This window comes from Canis lupus, chromosome 30, assembly GCF_003254725.2.
Source record: "Canis lupus dingo isolate Sandy chromosome 30, ASM325472v2, whole genome shotgun sequence".
In the NCBI taxonomy this organism is placed as follows: Eukaryota; Metazoa; Chordata; class Mammalia; order Carnivora; family Canidae; genus Canis; species Canis lupus.
In genome coordinates, this window is record NC_064272.1 from 16,590,528 (window position 1) to 16,604,394 (window position 13,867).

Below are 13,867 nucleotides of genomic sequence, written 5' to 3' on the forward strand. Positions count from 1 at the left end.
AGTCCTGTTACCAAAGCAGTATTAGAATAAATAATTCAAAAGATTTCAAAGCCAATTAGCAGTCTATTTACTACAGGCAGTACCAGCAAAAGATTGTAGACATGAACATATTCTGGGTTTTCTTGTATTATAATTTAACCTATAGTATTTTCCCAAATAGTTTGGCGTGAAGATGATAGTTACATGATGTCAATATTTTGTTTTCAAAATAATACTGTAGTTCCATTTACCTGGAATTTGACATATAAATAACATGCATGGTTTTCGTCGTTGTTATTTCTTTTGTTATTATTGAAGTATAGTTGCCATACAATATATTAGTTTCAGACGTACAAAATAGTGATTAGACATTTTATACATTATGAAATGATCACCATACGTCTAGATACCATCTGTCATCAAAAAGTTATTACAATATTGACTATATTTTCTGTACTATATATCCCTGTGACTTATTTCTTAACTATAAGTTTGTACTTCTTAATCCCCTTCACCCATTTCACCCAGCCTCCCCAAACTCCTCCCCAGTGGGCAACCACCAGTTTGTTCTCTTATTTATGGGTCTGTTGCTCTTCGGTTTTGTTTATCTTGCCCCCTTTTTTTTTAATCTTGCTTTTTAGATTACATGTATAAGTGAAATCATACAGTATCTGTCTTTCTCTGACTTCACTTATCATAATACACATAATACATAATGGTCTTGCCATGTACTACAAATGGTAAGATTTTATTTTTTTTATGGATGCCTAATATATATATATCACATGTTCTTTATCCATTCATCTATTGATAAACACAAGTTTCCATAATTAACATGGGATGCATATATCTTTTTGAATTAGTGTTTTCATTTTCTTCAGATGAATAGAAATATCAGAAGTGGAATTGCTAGATCATATGGTAGATCCTCATTTTTTGAGGATCAGTTTCTGTACTATTTTCTCTTGTGGCTACATTAATTTACATTCCAAACAAGAGTGTACCAGGATTCCTTTTTTCATCACATCCTCACCAACACTTACTATTTCTGCTCTTTTTGATTTTACCCATTCTGACAGGTATAAAGTGATACTTGGGGCACCTGAGTAGCTCAGCTGGTTAAGCCTCCAGCTCTTGGTTTTGGCTCAGGTCGTGATCTCAGGGTCATGGGATTGAGCCCCACATTGGGCTCCACACTCAGTGCGGAGTCAACTTAAGATTCTCCCCTCTACCCTTGCACACCCCATGTTCACTTTCTCTCTCAAGATTTATTTATTTAATAAATCTTTTTAGAAAAAAGTGATACCTCATTGTGGTTTTAATTTGCATTTGTTGAGCATCTTTCATGTGTTTCTTGGCTACTGTATGTCTTCTTTGGAAAATTCTCTATTTGAGTTCTCTGCCCATTTTTAAATCAGATTGTTTGGGTTTTTTAGTGTTGAGTTGAAGGAATTCTTTATATATTTTGGATATTAACTCATTATCAGATATGTCATTTGCAAATATATACTCCCATTCAGTAGGATGCCTTTTCACTTTGTTGATGGTTTCCTTCACTGTGCAAAAGATTTTTAGTGTGATGAATGAGTCCTGTTTGTTTATTTTTGCCTTTGTTGCCCTTGGCTGAGGAGACAGATAAAAATATATTGATAGAATCAGTGTCTCAAGAATTTAGTACCTGTATTTTTAGTTTTATGGCTTTAGGTCTTACCTCTAGATCTTTAATCCATTTTGAGGTTTTTTTTTTTTTTTTCTTTTTTTGGATAGATATAAGAAAATGTGGTCCAGTTTCATTCTTTTGCCTGTTGCTGTTAAGTCTTCCTAACACCATTTATTGAAGACACTGTCTTGGTTTTCAGTACTGGTACCATACTGTTTCAATTACTATTAGCTTTGTAGTATATCATGAAATCTGGAACTGCAACACTCCAGTTTTGTTCTTCTTTTCAGGATTATTTTGGCTATTGGGGATATTTATGTGGTTCCATACAAATTTTAGGATTTTTTGTTGCAGCTCTGTGAAAAATGGTATTAGTATTTCAATGGGGATTGCATTAAATCTGTAGATTGCTGTGGGTAGCATTGACATTTTAACAATATTAATTCTTACCATCCACGAACATGATATATCTTTCCAGTTATCTCATTTTCAGTTTCTTTCAGCAGTGCCTTAAAAGTTTTTACAGAGTATAGGATTTTATTCATAAATATTTTATTCTTTTTGAGGCAGCTGAAAATAGAATGGTTTCTTAATTTCTCTTTGTTACATTTTATTATTAGTGTATAGAAAGAGAACAAATTGTGGTATAATGATTTTGTATCCTGCAACTTTACTGAATCAATTTATTAGTTCCAATAGGTTTTCTGGTGGAGTATAGGGTTTTCTAAATATAGTGTCAGTGTGATCTATAGATAGTACCAGTTTCACTTCTTTACAAATTTGGACACCTCTATTTCTTTTTCCTAACTGATTGCTGTGCTATGTTGAATAAAAGTAGCAAGAGTGAGCATCCTTCTCACTCTTATCTTAGAGGAAAATATTTTAGCATTTCACTATTGAGATGTTAGGTGTGGGTTTGTCATATACTTCCTTATTATGTTGAGGTATGTTTGCTGTATACTCAGTCTGTTGAGAGTTTTTAGCATAAATGAATAATACATCTTTTCAGATGCTTATTCTGCATCTACTGAGTTGCTCATATGGTTTTTATTCTTCATTTGTTAATTGATATGCCAATATTGAACCATCCTTGAATCCCTGGAATAAATCCCTTTTGATTGTGGTGCATGATCCTTTTAATGTATTGTTGAATTCAGCTTGCTAATACTTTGTTGAAGAGTCTTACAACTCAGTTCATCAGGGCTGTTGGCCAGTAGTTTTCTTTTTTGTAGTGTCTTTGTCTGCTGTTGGTATGAGGGTAATGCTGGCCTTGTACAATGAATTTGGAAGCATAACTTCCTCTTTATAAATTTCTTGTAATAATTTGAGAAGAATAGGTATTAACTCTTCTTTGGTAGAAGTCACATGTGAAGCCTTCTGTTCCTAGACTTATGGTTGTTGGGAGTTACTGATGACTGACTCAGTTTCATTACTAGTACAGGTGTACAGCAGAGATAATTGTGGGTTAAGTTCCAGACCACCACAGTAAAGCAAATATCATGATAAAGCAAGTCCAGTGAATTTTTTGGTTTGGTTTTCTAGTGCACGTAAAAGTTATCTTTACAATGTATTGTAGTCTGGTAAATATGCAATAAATAGCATTATGACTAAAAAAAAAAAAAAAACAATGTACATCTCTTAATTAAGAAATAGGTCACTGCTAGGCACCTGAGTGGTTCAGTTGATTAAGCATCTGCCCTTGGATCAGGTCATGATCTCAGGGTCCTGAGATCAAGTTCCACATTGGGCTCCCTGCTCAATGTCAAGTCTGCTTCTCTTTCTACACCTCCCCCCTGCTTGTGATCTCTTTCTCTTTTATGTTCTCTCTCAAATAAATAAGTAAAATCTTTTTTAAAAATACTGCTAAAAAATGCTAGCTATCATTTGAGATTTCAGCAACATGTATTCTTTTTGCTGATGGAGGGAGGGTCTTGCCTCAATGTTGGCTGTTGATTGATAAGGGGCAGTTGCTAAAGTTTGGGATAGCTGTGGAAATTTCTTAAAATAAAACAACTGTGAAATTTGCTGTATCTGTTAACTCTTTCTTTCACAAATTATTCCTTTGCAGTATGCAGTACTATTTGATAGCATTTTCCCCACAGTAAAACTGCTTTCAAAATTGGAGTCCATCCTCTCAAGCCCTGCCACTCCTTTATCAACTAAGTTTATTTTATATTCTAAATCCTTTGTTGTCATTTCAGCAATATTTACAGCATCTTCACTAGTAGATTCCATTTCAGGAAACCACATTCTTCATTCATCCAAAAGAAGCTACTGTTCATCCATTCAGGTTTTTCATGAGATAGCAGAAATTTAGTCATATCTTCAGGTTCTCCTTGTAATTCTAGTTCTCTTGCTATTTCTACCACATTTCAGGTAGTCTACCACAAGACTACCAGTCTTGAACTCCTCATAGTCATCTATGATTCTTGGAATCAGCTTCTTCCAAATTCCTTTTAATGTTGACATTTTGACATCTTTCTAGGAATTACTAATGTCCTTAATTTAATGTGGAATGGTGTAGCCTTTCCAGGTTTTCAGTAGACCTTGCCTACATCCACTGTAGGAATCACTACTATCTATGCAGTTCTAGCCTCACCAAATGAATTTCTTAATTAAGACTTGAAAGTTATCATGACTTCTTGATCAGTGCGCTGCAGAATGGATTTTATGTTAACAGGCATGAAAACATTAATCTTTTTATAATCTCAATCAGAACTCTTGGGTTACCAGGTACATTGTCAATGAGCAGGAATTTTTTAAAAGGAGTCTCTTCTGAAGAGTAGGTCTTTTTGTGTGCTTAAAATATTCAGTAGGGATCCCTGGGTGTGGGGCAGCGGTTTAGCACCTGCCTTTGGCCCAGGGCGCGATCCTGGAGACCCAGGATCGAATCCCACGTCGGGCTCCTGGTGCATGGAGCCTGCTTCTCCCTCTGCCTGTGTCTCTGCCTCTCTCTCTCTCTGTGTGTGACTATCATAAATAAATAAATAAAAATTAAAATTAAAAATTAAAATATTCAGTAAACCATGGTGTAAACAGATGTGCTGTCATCCACACTTTGTTGTTCCATTGATAGAGCACAGGCAGAGTAGATGTAGCATCATTCCTAATGCCCCTAGGATTTTCAGAATGGTCAGTGAGCACTAGATTTAACCGAAAGTCACCAGCTGCATTAGCCTCTAAGAAGAGAGTCAACCTGTCCTCTGAAGTCTTGAAGCTAGACATTCACTTCTCTTCTCCAGCTATCAAAGTCCTAGACAACCTCTTGTCCAATATAAGACTGTTTCATATATATTAATTATCTTAGCTAAATCTTGTAGATAACTTGCTGGAGCTTTTACATCAGCACCTGCTGCTTCACCTTGAACTTTTATGTTAGGCATCTGCTTTCCTTAAACCTCATGACCTAAGCTTTGCTGAAATCAATTTTTTTTTTTTTCACCCAGCTTCTTCACCTCTTTCAGCCTTCATAGAGCTGAAGAAAGTCAAGGCCTTACTCTGGATTAGGCTTTGGTTTGTGGGAATGTGGTTGATTTGTCCCTCTATCCAGACCATTACAACTTTCTTTTTTTTTTTTTTTAAATATTTTATTTATTTATTCATGATAGTCACACAGAGAGAGACAGAGAGGCAGAGACCCAGGCAGAGGGAGAAGCAGGCTCCATGCAGGGAGCCCGACATGGGATTCGATCCCGGGTCTCCAGGATCATGCCCCGGGCCAAAGGCAGGTGCCAAACCGCTGCGCCACCCAGGGATCCCCCATTACAACTTTCTTATATAAGCATTCAGGCTGTTTCACTTTCTTATTCTTGTGTTCACTGGAATAACACTTAAAATATTTTTCAAGAATTTCTTTGTATTTTCAGTTTGGTTTTTTGACACAAGGCCTAGCTTTTGGCCTATCTCGGCTTTTGACATGCTTTCCTCATTAAGTTTAATTGTTTCTAGCTTTTGATTTAAATTGCTAGATGTCAGGGTACCTGGGTGGCTCAGTCAGTTAAGCATCTGTCTGACTCTTGATTTTGGCTCAGGTCATAATCTCAGGATTGTAAGATCAAGCCCCACATCAGGTTTCACACTCAGGATGGCGTCTGGTTGGGATTCTCTTTCTCCCTCTTCCTCTGCCCCTCTCCCTGCCTCTTTCCCCTTCATGCTTTCTCTCTAAAATTAAAAAGAATATATATATATATATATATTCACAAAAAATCAAAGTGATAGATGACTTTTCCTTTCACTTGAACACTTAAGAAATCATTGCAGGGTTTTTCACTTATCTAATTTCAATATCGTGTCTTGTGGAATAAAGAGGCCCAAGGACAGGGAGAGAGACTGGGGAACACCTGGTCCATGGAGCAATCAGAATATATGCAGTAGTTTTTAAATCATATGGATGTGCTTCATGGCACTGGAAAAAAAGTAACATTAAAGATCATTGATCATAAATTACCATGACATAAAGTAACAATAAAATGTTTGAAATATTGTGAGAATTACAAAAATGTAACACAGACATGGAGTAAATGCTATTGGAGGAATGACACTAATAGACCTACTTGACTCAGGGTTGCCAAAAACCTTTAGTTTTTAAAAAACATAATGTCTGTGAAGTGCAATAAAACAAAGTATGCCTGTAATCAGTCTATTCAGATTTTCTGTTGTTCCTGATTGGAAGATTATATTTTTTCAAAGAATTTACCCATTTTTCCTAGTCCAGTGAGTGTGTTGGCATGTAATTTTTTACAATCTTCTATAATCTTTTGTATTTCTGTGATATCAGTTGATATTTCTTCTCCTTTATTGCTGATTTTGAGTCCACTTTGGTTTTCTTGATGAGCTTGGCTAAGGATTTATCAGTTTTGTTCATCTCTTCAAAGAACCAGCTCTTGATTTCATCGATCTTTTCTATTTTACTATTTCATTTATTTCTGCTCTATTTTATTCCCTTTCTTCTGCTATTTTTGGGCTTTGTTCTCTTTCTAGTGTATTTAGGTACAAAGTTAGAGTTTTCTATTTGAGATTTTTTCTTGTTTCTTGAGGTAGGCATATATTTCCATAGACTTCCCTCTTAGAACTATTTTTGCTGTATCCCAAAGATTTGAACCATCGTGTTTTCATATTCATTTGTTTCTGTGAATTTTTTAATTTCCTTGAACCATTTGCTCTGTTTGTTTTCTTTCCTAATTTTTTCTTGTAATTCTAGTTTCATACTGTTATGGTTGGGAAAGATGCTTGATACGATTTCAGTCATCTTAAATGTATTGAGACTTGTTTTGTGGCCTAACATGTGATCAGTCCTGGAGAAGGTTTCATGTGCACTTGAAAAGAGTATATTCTGCAATATGGGCATGGAATGTACTGTGTATGTCTGTTAGATTAATGTGGTCTAATGTGTCCTTCAAAGCTACTGTTTCCCTCGTTTATTTTCTGTTCTGGATGATCTGTCCATTGATGTAATAAGTATGGTGTTAAAATCCCTTGCAATTATTGTATTAAGATCAATTTCTTTCTTTATATCTGTTAATATTTGCTTTATATATTTAAGTGCTCCTAAGTTGGGTGCATAGATATTTATAATTGTTACATCTCCTTACTGGATTGATCTATCATCATAGAATGACCCTCTTTGTTTTAAAAAATATTTTGCTTGATAAAAATGTTGCTACCCCAGGTTTTGGGGTTCTTGTGTGTTTTGCTTCCATTTGCATGGACTTTCTTTTTCCATCCTTTCGCTTTTAGTCTGTTACGTGTCTTTAGGTCTGAAGTCTCTTGTAGGCAGCGTATTAGATGGGCCTTATTCTTTTATCCATTCTGCCACCCTGTGCATTTTGATTATAGCACTTAGTTCACTTACATTCAAACTGATTATTGTACTTACTGTACAGTATGTACTTACTGCCATTTTGTTAATTTCTTCTGATTGTTTTTGTAGCTCTTTTCTGTTCCTTTTTTCTTCTCTTGCTCTCTTCCCTTGTGATTTGGTGACTTTCTCTAATGTTTTATTTAGATTCCTTTCTCTTTATTTTTTCTTGTATCTACTACAGGGTTTTGGGTTTTGGTACCATTAGGTTCATATATAACATCTTACATATGTATATAAACACACACACACAACCAATATATATTAGGTTGATGGTCACTTAACTACAAACACATTAAAACCAGGGCATTTTAATCCATCCCACCCATATTTTATATTCCTACTCCCCCCCCCCCTGTTTAAGATATTTATTTTGGGTGAGAAGAGAGCATATGCTAGAGTGGGAGGAGGGGCAGAGGGAGGAAATCTTCAGGCAGACTCCCTGTTGAGTATGAAGCTCAGTCTCACCACCCTTGAGATCACAAACTGAGTTGAAACCAAGAGTCACATGCTTAAGCAACTGAGCCATCAAGGTGCTCCTCCACATTTTATATTTCTGACATACTTTATATGTTTTATTTTTATAATTCTTTATTAAAAGTATACTTGATTTTATTACTTTTGTCATAATCTCCATGGTAGCTTTAGAATTTATTCCCTACCTTTACTATGTTTGATTTTACCCAGTGAGTTTTGTTTTGTTTTGTTTAATTTTACTTCTAGTTATGGCCTTTTCTATTTAGAGTTCATTTAACCTTTCTTGTGTGGCTGGTTTAGTGATGGTGAACTCCTTTAACTTTTGTTTGTCTGGGAAACTCTTTATCTCATATTTAATTCTGAATGATAACCTTGCCAAGTAGAGTATTCTTGGTTTTAGGCTTTTCCTTTCAGCTGTTGAATACATCATGACAGTCCTTTCTGGCCTGCAAAGTTTCTGCTGAAAAATCAGCTGATAGCCTTAGAGAGTTTCCCTAATAGGTAACTTTTTGTGTCTCTCTTGCTTTAAAAATTCTCTATCTTTAACCTTTGACATGTTAATTATTATATCTTGATGTAGATCTCTTTGTTTCATTTTGTTTTGGGTTCTCTGCTTCCTAAACCTAGATTATCTGCTTTCTTCTCTAGGTTAGGAAGATTTCAGTTATATTTTTTCAAATAAGTTTTCTGCCCTTTTCTCTTTCCCTTTACCTTCTGATAGCCCTGTAATGCAAATATTAGTACACTTGATATTGTCCCAATCATCCCTTAAACTGCCCTCTTTTAAGTTTTTTTTGTTGTTTAACTTGAGTGATTTCTACCACTCTGTCTTCCAGATCACTGATCTGTTTTTCTGCATTTTTTAATCTGTTTTTGATTCCTTCTAGTGAATTTTTCATTTCAGTTACTTTCATTCTTCAGCTCTGATTGGTTCTGTTTTATATTTTCTACTTGTTGAAGTTCTACTTGTTTATTAAAGTTCTTAGTGCATTCATCCATTTCTTCTGATTTTGGTGAATATCATTATGAACATTACTTTGAACTCTTTTATCAGGTAGATTGCTTATCTCTGGTTCTTTTTCTGAGGTTTTATCTTGTTTTTGTTTTGAACATATAGCTCTGTCTCCTCACTTTGCTTGACTCTCTGTGTTTTTCTGTTAGGTAGGTCAACTGCCTCTCCCGGTCTTGAAGGAGTGGCCTCAGGTAGAAGATGCCCTATGGGCCCAGATGTGCAGTCTCCCCCTAGTCACTAGAACCAGGCACTCCAGGGGTATCCTCTCTGTGGGCTGTGTGTGCCCCTCTGATGTGGCTAGGTTGAGACTGCTGCAGGAATACTTAGTGAGCAGGACTGGTCTCTTGTGGGTGGCTGAGAGGCCCAATCACAGCTGTTTTGGGCATGCTGCTGAGTAGAACTGACACCTCTCCCACGCCAGTAGGAGTTGCTTTAGGGGACTACTGTCTTTGGCTGCCTACCAGGTGTGGATGAGCAGGAACTGCTTTGGATGGGCACCTACCAGTGTATGCACATTGGGCAGGGCTGATCCATAGAAGAATACAGGTAGGATGAACGGTGGTAGCAGGGCATATGGAAAGAGTGTTAGAGTGGTGCCTGTAAGCACTTCCATTCTTGGAGGGAGTCCCTATAGATCCATGCCCCTACTGCACATACCCTAAAATTAGTTAATATATTTCCTTCATGTATGTCCCAGGTGCTTTTCAAACTCTTAGCTTTCTGTTTGGTCTGGGAACAAGTGAATCTGTGGCCTGGCACTTTTAAGAGCAGAGTCTCAGTGTTCTCTGGCCCTTGTGCTATCCTGGAGATAAGCCCCATTGATTTTCATAGCCAGATGTTATAGTGGCTCATCTTTCCTGTACAGATCCCTTGGGTAAGGGTGCCTAATGTAGGGTGTAAACCCCTCCTCAGGGAGGACCTCCACATTTGTGATTATTCCTACCATTTGTATATTGCCGTAACAGGTGTGTAGGTGTTGACTGCCTCTGCCTGCCCCTCCTACCTTTCTGAATGTGGCTTTTAATTTATATTTTTAGTTGTGGAAGAGCTGTTTTGCTAGTATTCGGGTCATTCTCAGAGAGTTTGTCTATATTTATTTTTTTTTTTAATTTTTATTTATTTATGATAGAGAGAGAGAGAGGCAGAGACACAGGCAGAGGGAGAAGCAGGCTCCATGCACCGGGAGCCCGATGTGGGATTCGATCCCGGGTCTCCAGGATCGCGCCCTGGGCCAAAGGCAGGCACCAAACCGCTGCGCCACCCAGGGATCCCGAGTTTGTCTATATTTAGTTGTATTTTTGGTGTGTCTGTGGAAGGAGGTGAGCTCAGGATCTTCCTACTCCACCATCTTGATCCCTGCTCCAACAGTCACATTTTAACAATAATTATTTAAATGATTTTAAATAACCAGTGTGTCACTATAAAAATGCAGCTTTTTTCCCCTCTGCATTTTACTCAAAAGAAGGTAAACTCATTCTCCCCTATGAATTTTCCAATAAGATTTTTTTTATAGCATTCATTTTTAAATTTCTTTTCAGGGGGATCCCTGGGTGGCTCAGTGGTTTTAGCGTCGCCTTCAGCCCCAGGGCACAATCCTGGAGTCCGGGGATCGAGTCCCACATCGGGCTCCCTGCGTGGAGCCTGCTTCTCCTTCTGCCTGTATGTCTGCCTCTCTCTCTCTGTCTCTCTGTCTCTCATGAATAAATAAATAAAATCTTTAAAAAAAAAATAAATTTTTTTCAGATGTATTTCAACAGTATTTCACATTTGAAGTGGATTCCATTTGATTTGTGCAACAGGCTATGAATAGAAAACTTTTTGTCGTGAAATGAGATAGTTCATTTTTTCATTTTTTTAAAGGTCTTCTGCTTTTAATATTTCAGACTAAATCTTCAGATAGATAAATCTTTTTTAAAAAGTAAAAACAAAAAAAGCAAATCTCAAGACTAAACAGTATTTGTTTGGGCAACTCTTCTAAAAACATGAATTTAAGAAATTGAAAAAAGAGCTTATGTTATTGCACTTCCTTTAAACTTGATCAGCATGTTATTTGAACCATAATCCTCCTGTGACTTTCTGAGATATGTGCAAATTTACCTAATATATTTTGAGGTTTTTCTATGTGAAAGACAACATAAATGTTTATAAGTATGATTAAGCTATGGATTCTATCTGATGTTTAGAAGGAGAGACTTCTACAAAGACAGCAAAAATATAAGGCAGAATGTCATAATTGCTCAAGTAGTCACTGGAGCACAGAGCAAGGAAAGAACTTTTGACTGAGGGTATCAGGTCTTCATGGAAAAGGCAGTATTTTTATCTGGGCTGCTATAAGAGTACAATAGGATTTGAGGATTAAAGAGACAAGTAGAAGATTTTGTGACTAAAGGAACAAAGCATGCTCTGGAACCAGTGAGTAGTTTTGACATGCTTAGACACAGCTCTCTGTTGGAGACAGACAAATGTGATAGTAGATAAGATTGGAAGATGGACAAGAGTCATCAAGAGATATGCTATCAAATTGGAATTTTATCCTGTAGGCACAAGGAAACTTGCAGAATTTTAAAGTTGAAAGTAACATGATAATAGTTATGCTTTTAAAATGAGAGTGAAATAGATTGAGTTAAAATGTATATGGAAATATTTATTTTGGTTCCTGTCCACTTTTTATTATCCTTATCCTCATAGTGGTTCTTCCCACTTCATTCTCAAATGTAGAAAAGAAGAGGAGGAAATAGATTTTTAAAGAGGCAAAAAGAGAAATGAGGAACAAAGGAATGATTTCTTCACTATATTCTTCACTATATTGCAGTCTGTACAATATGTTTTATAAGAACACCATGCAGGTTGTTACTGGCAGATATTCTTATAAATTTTTATACTTGTTTCAGTAAATTGCATTTTCAAAAAAATGATCTTAGGATCACTTCTAACAATTTTATAGGGTTAGTATGCTATTAAAGTGAGATAATAAACATTTAACTCATTAATTTAGGAATTTAGATGGTTTTTTACCTAACTTGTAATTAGTAACTTACCTAAGTTATGAAAGTTGTTATGGAATATTTTATTCATTCCCTTGGCAACATATTTATTTGCTCTGTGTCAGACACAGTCTTTACCCTCCTGGAGCTTTTATGCTAAGAGGGAAGAAAGATTTTAAACAAGTAATTATAATATTTATTAAGATCCCAATAATATTATGAGGGAAAAGAAGAGGGTATTAAGAGACCATACATTAGGGGACTGGGCTATTTTGGGGATTTCGGAAATCTTTCCTAAGGGAGAGATATTTCAGCCATGACCTAAAGTTGTAATAGGCATTATCTAGATGAATAGCTGGTACAAAGGCCTGAGTTGGGAAGGAGCATGCATCTTTGAAGAATTAAAAAGGCAGAGGTAGGCGTGGGAATGTGATATACTTGATGTATAGAGTGGTCTATGAGATTAGAGAAATAGGTAGAAGTGGGACCACACAGGGCCATCCTATGCATGGTAAAGATTTTAGATGTAAACTGAGTACAGTGAGTAGCTGTTTACATTCATGAGGAACATAGTCATATTTCTTTTAAAATGATTACTCTGGCTACAGTGTGGAGATTAGAAGGGAGGTAAGAAAAGAGGTGGGACAACTAATTGGAAACAATGTAGAGAGTATGTTGGCATGGACTTGTTTGGTGGACAGGTAGAGGAAGAAAATCATCAGACTGCATAAGGGCAGGCGGAGGACATAAACTCAATTTTCTGGTATGAGCTACGATTTGGATAGGGGTTACATCATGAGATAAGGACCATGTTTGTAGGGGAATTATTACGTAATCAGTTTTGACCATGTTAGATTGGTGGTGTGTATGTGAGACACTGACATGCAGATGTTGAGTAAGCAATTGGATATGTGGAAATGGAACTTAAATCTAGGTATGGCCAGGTTTTATGTTTTAGATGAACTCTTCCATGTACAGAACATATCATGGTGTATTGAAAGTATGGAATCAAGAAGTAAGTACCAGGTGCCTTATGAGAAATCTTGACAGACACAGATATTCTGGCATATGTTGCCTCCATAAAGTGACTATTCTTTCAGAACAACTTGATTTCAAGAACTGAGGTTACATTCCTGGACTTTGACAAAAAGAGGTTTTGCTCTGTTTTTGTTGATGTAGATTGATCGTACTAAAAAACCAGCAGTCAAATTGCCTGAAGATCATAAAATAAAATCTGAAAATAAAGATCACGAGCAACAGTCTCCTCAGGATGGAAAAGTAGTTCCTGATCGTTCCACAAAGCCAGTATTTCCCCCTCCGACTGCCATGTTAACAGATGAAGAAAAGGCTCGTATTCATGCAGAAACTGCTCTTCTAATGGAGAAAAACAAACAAGAAAAAGAACTTCGAGAAAGGCAGCAAGAAGAACAGAAAGAGAAACTGAGGAGAGAAGAACAAGAACAAAAAGCCAGAAAGAAACAAGAAGCTGAAGAAAATCAAATCACTGAGAAGCAACAGAAAGCAAAAGAAGAAATGGAAAAGAGAGAAAGTGAACAGGTTAAGAAAGAAGATAAAGAAACTTCAAAGAGGAGCAGAGAAATAACAGGAGTAAAAAGACAAAGTAAAAGTGAACATGAAACTACTGATGCCAAGAAATCTGCAGAAGATAGGGGCAAAAGGTGTCCCACCCCAGAACTGCAGAAGAAAGCAGTGGGAGATGTGCCCCATGCCTCTGTGGCAGGAGATGCAAATTCAGGCAAGGTGAGCAGAAACAAACAGTACAAACTGCCAAGTAAGTGAAATAAATTGTGTTATAAAAAGATGACACCAGTGGCATTCCACAAATAGGACAGATCTTTTAAGTAATTTTCTAGTGGGCGATTTGTACTGATCCATCT

General features: G+C 36.5%; 1 protein-coding gene across 2 annotated transcripts in view; it reads left to right on the forward strand.

Annotated features, from left to right (window-relative positions):
* The window catches only part of USP8 (ubiquitin specific peptidase 8), a 66,351-nt gene that overhangs the window by 40,099 nt on the left and 12,385 nt on the right, over positions 1–13,867 (forward strand). The window contains exon 11 of one of the 2 annotated variants that reach the window (XM_025472811.3): positions 13,149–13,730. The exons of the other annotated variant lie outside the window; for it this stretch is intronic. Coding sequence (XP_025328596.1) covers positions 13,149–13,730 — 582 coding nt within the window. The remainder of the gene's footprint in view (positions 1–13,148; positions 13,731–13,867) is intronic. 2 annotated transcript variants of the gene reach the window in all.